This window comes from Corticium candelabrum, chromosome 1 (genome assembly GCF_963422355.1).
Source record: "Corticium candelabrum chromosome 1, ooCorCand1.1, whole genome shotgun sequence".
NCBI classification, from domain to species: Eukaryota; Metazoa; Porifera; class Homoscleromorpha; order Homosclerophorida; family Plakinidae; genus Corticium; species Corticium candelabrum.
Window position 1 is genome coordinate 5,368,733 of NC_085085.1, and position 10,000 is coordinate 5,378,732.

General features: G+C 40.7%; 1 protein-coding gene across 1 annotated transcript in view; it reads right to left on the reverse strand.

Annotated features, from left to right (window-relative positions):
* Positions 1–888: 888 nt before the first annotated feature.
* The window catches only part of LOC134191034 (uncharacterized), a 19,010-nt gene continuing 9,898 nt past the window's right edge, over positions 889–10,000 (reverse strand). Inside the window, exon 10 of the mRNA XM_062659593.1 lies at positions 889–1,269. Within this exon, the coding sequence (XP_062515577.1) occupies positions 1,144–1,269 (126 nt within the window). The 3' untranslated portion in view covers positions 889–1,143. The remainder of the gene's footprint in view (positions 1,270–10,000) is intronic.

A 10,000-nucleotide genomic window follows, 5' to 3' on the forward strand; every position in this document is an offset into this window, starting at 1 on the left:
TGCAATCATACATATATCAATTATAAGCTAGATATCATTGTTACATTAGCATGCATATAGTTACAACTCTAACTCTTTCTCTTTCTGCAAGTGCTCTCCAGGAGCTATTAATTAATGTATTGTTTCTTTTCTCCCCATCATCTGTATTTGCATACTTATGATATGCCTAACGCAACCACTATACCTAAAGCGTTCACTGGGAGTTAGTTTCGCCATGCATAAACAAAAGGGTTACATTTTCTCATGTAAATACATACATACATACATACTTACACATACATGTGTATGTATGTATACACACAAAACTAAGAGTAGTCAAATTGAAAAATAGTTTAAACATAGACATATGATCTGTGCCCCATCACGGAATGCTGGCTACACTACTGGTGAAACCCTTGCATTTCATTCAATGATTGCCTAATTTGGATAAATGAGATAATTGTTAGGTCTTAGGAAATATACTGCATTTCATCCTGAGAGAGTTCTCTGTTGCTGTTACATTCCAATCACAGCTAAAAAATTTCTAAACGCAAATTAAACAGCTCATACGCAAGTTGGGAGTTGCCTGCGAAAAAACCCTGCGGACTGTAATCCAGACAACCAGTCGTTCAGGAATCTGACAACCATCCCATCAAGAGCTCTTGCTTCTATGAGTAAAATGCAGCTACTAGACAGTGAGTCTACTAAGCTTTCTCTATGGAGGTAAAAAGATCCTGTGAATTCGTTCAAGTGAATCATGTGTTATGATATCATGATAAACCATGCTTAGTAACATGGCCAATAACCACACAGACCTTAGGCCAACAACACGCGTGATAGCTAACGCACGCAATGTAGCAACCGAGGATCCTGTGTACCAGCAGCTTGAGCCAACGCACAAAACACGCACTACAAACTACTGTACTGTAATAATAATAATAATTGTATACAAAGTGTATACCAGACACGATTGCAACAACCCACAAGAAAATGTACAAAACGAAAAAAACGCATCAGTCTATAGTATACATGCATTACAACGCAATGCTTAAATCAACCACCATTAACAGTAGAAATAAAAATATTCCAGACATCTTACTAATTCTTGAACCGGCAAGCTCGCATGAACTGAACCCATAAATACTAAAATAAGTCGGTCTCTGGTTACTTGGCCATGTAGTCTTCCCAGTTCTTTATCGATTTTAGTTTCTTCTTAAGGATCCTCCAGAAATCGGCCGGTTGTAATGTCAGTGTCACGTCCATGCCAGCAGAATGGACTCTTTTCATAGTCTATGAATGTAAAAAACCGACTGAATGAATACGAAGAGTAATACGAACAGTAGCTGGTTTATGTGATATGTGGTGATGCTGATGCCGTAAAGGTTCCCGTGTTCTATATCTTAGTTGGTCAGACATAATCTTAGGTTAGCAAACAGTCAAGCAATATAACAACAGTTTGTGATGGTTGATGTGCTATATTGGAAGTAGATCCACCACATGGAAATGAACAAGTGCTACTAATACTGAATGACTATCTTCTAGGTGCAAGTGTGTGTGTGTGTGTGTGTGTGTGTGTGTGTGTGTGTGTGTGTGTGTGTGTGTGTGTGTGTGTGTGTGTGTGTGTGTGTGTGTGTGTGTTTGTGTGTATGTGTGTGTGTGCAGGGTTTCCCCAGAATTAAAATCAAACAAGGCTGTTTATTAATATTAATACATTGCTTTTAATATTAAAGAATGTGGTTAATATGACCACCAGAGCTACTGACGGTATAGTTGAACAATTGGTAATAAAAGTTAGATCAAACGATACCTCTAGCACCGACAGTGAAGAGATCTTCACCACTAAGTGGGAGGACAACAATGACAACTAATTTAGATCAATTTCACCAATGAAGCTTAAAGGAGAGCTCTCACCAAATACTAAAACTTGTTGAAAGAAGGATACAAGGCCTGGTATCTTCCTGCAGGAAACCTACGGTCCAGATAGCCACAGAAGCAGAGAATCGGCAACGAGTTGTTCAGACGATTCCCCGTATGTACACAAAGCCATACTCTCTCGAAGTAACTACTTTAGGTTTAACCATACCAAGTGCTCCTAATGCACCCAAAATTCAGCGAGACATGATCTATAAACTAATCTAAGAAGGGTCTCCTGAGGCTCCACGGTTGTATTGACACAGTCGATACTTGCGTGATAACTTTGGGGTTCCAGTTTGCTTTAGTCAATAAATCACAACTTGACACCATGTGTCTCACAATCCTTACCTTGAAATGTGAACAGGTATCGGTCTTCCTTGCTAACCAACAATCAGAGTTACGCTCATGCCACATACGAGTACTAAACACGCCCACGCAGGTAATTTCAATGCTTTATTTCTTCGTTACCTTAAACTTCTGCAGTAAATGGTTACAAAGGGTTGTGTCATGAAGTGGCAGCTTTCATCTGAGAGATAGTTGATTCTGATGAGAGTTCCCCTTTAAAGAATGCAATTAAATGCGTGTTCCCTGTTGATATCAAAACAAGGCAGATCTGAAGGCGGAACTGCACAGATCACATTGCTAAAGCTGTACATGTACACCAGGAGCATGTATGCTCCTGTGTATACCTACCCTATTTCTATTTATCATTCTCTCGACCTCTTCTCGCGCCTTCTGTATGCATACAAATAGATAGAATGTTCATACTCGTGTAGAGTCCTGAGATCCAGAAATTCTCACGTTGTTGATAAATACTTTAGGACCACACCCTCAAAATCCAAACGGGCGGTCTGCCCTGCTAAAAGATCCTGGGGAAAACCCTGTGTGTGTGTGTGTGTGTGTGTGTGTGTGTGTGTGTGTGTGTGTGTGTGTGTGTGTGTGTGTGTGTGTGTGTGTGTGTGTGTGTGTGTGTGTGTGTGTGTGTGTGTGTGTGTGTGTGTGTGTGTGTGTGTGTGTGTGTGTGTGTGTGTGTGTGTGTGTGTGTGTGTGTGTCATCGTGAGCATCAGACACAGGACCCTCCCTTTTTGAGCCCAGCAGAATATCCATCTCACACATAGAGAAGACTTTCTAGATACCATAAACCCAGAAATTTTGGCAACATCAATATTGGCAAAACAATCCAAAATATCTTTTAAAATGTTGGTCAATACATTTTGTCAATCTACAAGTTCCGTCAACGTATGGTTCACCAGATCATGAGACATACACGACATGTTCCTTTCTTCCACTGTGTATATATTGATGCAGCTATTCCAGGCACGTGGAGACGAATGCAGCCCATGTAAGGGGGAGTCAGTGAAACCGTGACCACAGTGGCACTGAAGGGCTCCAGACGTTGCGGTAAATATGATGACCACAGATCTTTGATACTGTGGCAGTAACGCATGGATGGTGACAATTTTGTTCCAGTAGGTAAGCACTCGTGCAACAGGCCGTCTGACTAATTCTTTTGACAAACTTTTATTTTGCCAATTCTCTAGTGAATTGCCAATTAAAACTGTTGCCAAATTTGTTTTCTGGTTGACAGCAAATTATCAGTTGATCATAACAATCCCCTGCTACCGTCTACAATCACAGCAAGATGCCATCCAAACAAATGCCAGTCAGCCACACCAATACTTTCCCCTAGAATGACATTGACGTGTGACCCAAATAATGTGACAACCAGTAATGTGTTTGTTCATTAACAGTACAGTAACCACTTCGATTCACACCAAGTCACTTCGATAGTAACGTGAGCACAATGGCCACACAGAGTATTATCTTGGCAAACATCTCATATGTGCATCATATCTCATTACAAAGCTACCTTTCTATTCGACAGGAGACAAACCAGTATTACAAACACGTTCGACAGTATTTAGACTACTATGTCAGATGTTGAATGATCTAGCAACCATCAGTGTTGTGTCATATCCAAAAATTGAATTATGATAATTTCCCTGGTACTATATTGTGATATATCAACATATTGAATGGTGACGCAAGCATGGACTGATCCTAGCCTCGCCCCAGACACAGTCTGGATTGCAGCCCTGGATGCGCTGCCATCACCACTACGTCTGGTTTGGTACCACCTTACTAGATGGGAGTAAGTTTGTAATCAAATTCCACAGCATACGTCATACTAATGATATTAACTAGGATAACAGCTTTGTTTATTGGACTTTAGCATTGCTAGCCTCTGTACTTGCCGACATTGTAATTTTAGGCTGCTGTCAAGCATTGGTAAGAGATTACAGCTATGTTATGGAGCGTAGCAAAAAAAGTTTAGTTCTCAGCACTAAGCAAAGTTCTGAACTGTTCTTGTTTGTGTGTGAATTGTATTTTCCTTTTGGCTGCTCGGAGTCTGTACATACTATGATTGGGGATCATATGACCTAATTACTAAACGACTGCAGCTTGCAATAACTCAGTCAGTACACTGTAGTAGTCAGAGGTTTAAATCATGGCGAGGCGGGAAACATCCGAAGATAGAAAGGTGGCTCCGAAGTGCATTGGGAGAGAAACTCAGTCCGAAAACTTTCGTGCTCAGCAGCTTGAAGCAGGAAGCCGCAGCTTTGAACGGTCTTGATGTTGTTGTGAAATGCCGACTTCAAGCGGTAAGTCATTGTGCTACGTGTTGCCTTGCCCTTGCTTGACTGGTCTCATTACTATCATAAGTTCTCTCATTTCTCTCATGAATGAGCACATAGGCCTTGTGTGTTGCTGAGTGCAATCTGCCCACTTGTTACTTTCTGATTGAAAGATTTCTATTTGGAGTGAAAAATGTATCCCTGTTGTGAGGATACGTTTAGAAAAAGACAACAAGCTAGTCGAGAAACTGAAACTTTACTACAAGCTAGTGTATAAGTGAAGCTCAAAGCAGATGATTTGATGTGCAGATAAGAGGTGTGTTTGTGTATGTTTAGCTTTACTTCTCCAAAAGCAACCACTTCAGTGTTTTGAAGAAAGTCCTAGCCAAAGAGTTGAAGCATTGGTGTCATTTGTGGCTATTGATATTAGACTCGGACAGAAACAAGGTCTGTCTCCTGATCAGTCTCCTCCTGTATATCATGTATTAATTCAGCTAAATGTCCTAAGCTTGTCCTCCAAAACTGTGATTTTGGTCTAACAAAAGATGTTTGCTGTAGTATTATGTTCATCTTTCAAAGTGTGTGACTTCCTTTGCTAAGAGACACTGGTTTGGCATCTACCATGCTTCAACGAGCAATGACGGAACGGCAATAAATCAACACCCATTCAAATTTGGTCAGATGCATGTAAGTATAGCTACTATAGTGCTAGGGGTTGAAGTTCCAGACATAACATCAGTTTTAGCGTATGGTTGCTCAGCAGGTGGCCTTATGTACAGTCATCTGTCTGGTCATAGTGGTCAAAAAGCTCAGCTACAGTGTGTCTGTCAACTACTATATGATTAGCAGGAAGTAACAGAAGCAGATCGTCATATGCAAACAGCTTGCTTAGAAGACATGTGTCTTTGGGATTTACTGGTCAAAGATATCCTTTTGAATCTCCTGAAACTCCTAATTTTGACCCTGATAAATGCTGCTCTGTGTGCACTAATGGCACTGTTCCGATTGTTTATATTGTCCATTCTGCACTTTCACAAAGATTGCCTGTGAGGCAGTAATCTACACGTAGTTGAGTTATTTGTCGACTGACAATAGAACAAAATCTACTAGAGAAGGAGCTGATGGCTCTGGGATTGTCTGCTGCTAAGGATTATTTCTTGACAGGATTGAAGGCCTTAATACCATTGGAACTAGTAGATAAAATAATTAGAATAGCTCTCATTTGCTTAATTAATATTGATGACGTTACGTCTATGTCTGTATCCCAAGAGTTTGCTAAGGTAGTCTCTTCTAGGAGCAAGACTGTAAGGAATGTTGCTGGGAAACCTCTTGGTGACATAAGCAACCAGAATAGCATTAGGTGATTGTATTGGCTGTATGTGTTTAAAAAGTAGGTGTTATTGTTTCACTCTTCTTGTGACATTACAAACTGTGCATACATCATATTATAGTGGAAGTTGTACCTTGTATGAAGAACAATTAGTCAACTTAACTAATAGCTGTTAAGAAGGACAGTAAAACATAAATGATGATGCTACTGTGTTAAGCATTTATCTACAATACTACCTCTTCAGTAGTTTCTATACTATTATGGTATTCTGTCCTGTCATATTCAAAGTCAGCTACTGACTCAGTTCTTTGAAAGAATTCCTTGATCCACTCTGCCAATTGCCACATTCCACCTAACTTCCAATGGTGGTTCACCTAGTTGACTTGATTGCAATTGTCTGCCTGGTATCTTGTTGGTGACTTTGCTGTCTAGCATTGATGACTTTGCCACGACCTTGATGTCTGTTTGGCAGTCAGTTGCACTGTGATTACCATAGTTGTCTGGTGGTGGTAAGATGTTCCTCTGTGACATTTTTTCCAGATGAACAAAGGACAATTTTCAGAATTAGGTTATGATTTGATAGCCATGTTGACTGGTTTTGCCTTTCCAGGACATCCAGAAGTGTTGACAGCCCTGTTGTGCTTGACTATGTAGGCTAGTGGTTTACAGAAGTTAGCTTTTAGATTAGCAAGCAGTAGGTTGGCAGTTTCATAGTTGTAGTTAGTATGTTTCAAGGCCAGAAAATATATAAGCCACCAACGGCAATGTGCAATGATACCAAGTCCATCTTCATGTTTTATTGAAGTTTGAAGTTCCCAGTATGAGTGCTGCATGGAAGGAATTTCTGTGTCTGTTGTAGACATGGTCTGTATCTTGCTGACTTGTATGTCTTGGAACAGCTACCATTTTTACAACAAATTCATGTGCTTTGTCTTGTAGCCATTGAAGACAGTTCATTGCCTGCTGATGGTGTCACTTGGTCTGGACTTCCATCTCATGGAAATGAGTCAAGGGTGCAACTAGATATGACTGAGAGACATTTTGTAAAAATTCATCAGATGGTTGAAACTTCTTGGCATCTTTGTCAACTTTCTTTCGATTCAAAAGACATCTGATATATGCCAGCGACACGATCTCAGTAGGGCTCCCCCAGAAGAGAAGTAACACAGCACAGAGACATTCCGAAAGAAAATGGAAATCTCCTGGATTATCTTTTGCCCAAGTTAGTTGCTGTAAGACTGTTATATCATCAATCATGTGATGTTTGGCCCCTCTGATGGTGGCACACGTGGCTTGGTCACCTACTACACACTGTTGTTTGTCTCCTTTCATACCAAGATCTTTGGCAAATCATAGCAAAATATCAATGTTACTATTAATAAAACTCTCATCGATGTCCATGAGAGCAAGTAAGTGGATCTCGGTCTTCTTGGCCTGGTAATCTAATTTTTTTATCTTTGATGAGTAATTTTAGGTGATAAAAATAATCAAAAGTTGGTAAGTATTTGCATAACTGTAAATTGAGCCCTGTCCATAAATATCTCCGCATCCCTTTTGCTGGGAAGAAGGGATTCAGGCTGTAACTTCCCTCTTGAGCCTTGTGGTTCATCTATCTCTGCAGTTAACCCTGGTGGTGGTAACCAGCTTGCTTTGACTGCTAGCCTGATGGTGAAGTCCCATGATTCTGTGTGTCATTGTTCCTATCATGTCGTACCTTTTTAGAAAGCTGACAATGTCAAAGACAAGAATCCATTCCCCTCCTTCAGGTTAGAATCTTCAGCGGTTTCCTTTGCAAGCCTCTTCACCCATTCCATAGTTTGATTGTAACTTAATGAAATTCCAAGATGATTGAGACTAGCAAGCACCTGTATATGTACTGCCCTAGCAATAGGCATCAAACCAACCAGTAATTGTAGCCCTTTCAATCTGTTGCTTCCTTTTCTGGCTAGGATGGAGAGGGCTGTAATGCAGTAAACATTTCAAAGAACTCATGCTTCTGTAGAGTCATCTGTAGGGTGGTCGAGAGTCAAAATGGTTGAACTCAGACAAGTGAATGCATTGCAAGCTAACCACAAAGTTGGGACAAGCTGAATTGACGCAGTACTTGAGCCTTCATAAAAGAAAAATAGTCCTCCAACCATGTATAATGCATCTAGTTCTTGCTGAAAAACTGCACTCACTGTTTGCCAGTTGAATGGCATTCTATGCACAGTTCTATAGTTCTTGTCATTTCTGTGTTTCAGCTGACAATTTTGATTTCAGTTTGCTGACTTCTGTTTCTTTGACAGCTGTCTCTGTCCTCAGCTGTTCTAACTCTTCGATTCTGTATTGCAGGTGATCAGTGTTGGCTTGAGTAGCTGTACCAATAATGCCTGATTGAACTACTTTACTTGGTGGTTCAAACCTGATTTCATTCAAGGCTTTGAGGCCAAAGTAGGCATACACTCTTGTTTCCTCTGCAGACCCAGTCTGTGGTAGTCGATGTCTCTTTCGTTCAACGGCATCTCCAAAAGCTGATTTGATAAGAATACCCAAATCAGATGAAGACATCTGTGACTCGTTGTGTCTCCTGAGATGATCATTTAGATGTGAAAGAATGTTTCGTGTCAAGACCACAGTATCTGCTGAAGCTATGGAGTAATGTGATTGCAACCTACAGTGAACTAAGCTACATGTAACACTGGCAGCGTATGGCATGATTTATGGTGACTAACCACTGTGAACAAGAACGATGGAATTAAACGGAATGGACAACTTATGCTAAAATGCCATACCAGCCTAGCCTCAAAACTAGAATATACAGCTTGCATGTAAGCATGCAGTTTTATAGGAGATGTGCACATATGGCTATATCTAAACATAGAAAGTGCTTATGAACTCTGTTCTAAACTTTGCAACTGAGTTCAGTACAATTCTTGGTTGAACGATGTAAAATGGTACAGAACTGTACAGCTCGTGTGACCTCTACCTCACTATAGATGTCTTGTTCTATTCTTCTCTGTAAACTTCTGGTTACTGTAGGCGGAGAAAGTTGCTTTAGTGTGTGGTCATAAGCATTATCTTCTACAGAGCGTCTAGTACGATGCACCGTACCCTTCAATGGTGATGTGTGAATGATCAGCACGTCACTTCAGCAGTGGCATGTGCAGTGCACATACACCTTTGAACGCGTAGATACACAGGTTCCCCAGTTGAAGCTGCAATCCTCCTCTACTTCAATGCGTTGGACACCATGCAGCCTACTCACTACCAAAGTAAGTGTCAATGATGGCACCTTTCCAAGGTGCGTTTGGCGACAGCCAAATTGACAGCAAACTTGCTGACTGGTTATGTACCGGATGTTGCAGCTGAGCATTCTGAGACCACTGTTGATGACAATTAATCACAGGCATATAGTGAGCAGACGATTTCTGGGAAGCCAAACTCGCTAGGAAGATCACACATAAGGGGCTTCTTTAGGAACAAGCACAAAAGACAAAATAGTGGAGTGCATGTTGTGTAAAAAGACATTGGCATTTCGTGATGGCAACCCCAACCTATGTAGTCAGTTTTCCGATCAGCATTCTTTACCCATAGGTGTAAAGAAGCCACACCAAAAAATCAAGTATGATAATGTCTCTGCTAGCCGATTCCTCAGTAGACGGGCAATGCAACTCTATATATTTTTCAAATTAAAAGTTGAAACAGCTATTAAGGTTTAACACTGACCTCTGCATAACGACAGACGTGACGTCAATGCTGTCACCAAACTATCAAATATTCAAATATCTTGGATGAATATTTGAACGTCTATTTCCAGCATTCATCTTAACCCCGCTATGTGTAAACTGTAGCTGGCTGTCCAGATCTTAACTGTACAACTGATGTATCATCATTAGCTGCTGCGAAGACAATTGCACTTCAGGATATCGTCCGCAGACAATACATAAAACAATATCAGAAATATCGCACAACACTGGCAGTGCCCACATTTGCCTAGGCTTGAGTGTCCAGCCAGTCGTCTCCCTCTCCCAGGAGGAGAAAGACGGTTGAAGATAGACATTTACCTTTCAAACAAACAACTGATTATCCTCCAATCAGAGTGGGGTACGGCACAATGTTTGTGCATCCTCGATACAAATGTACGTCAGACAAACAGAC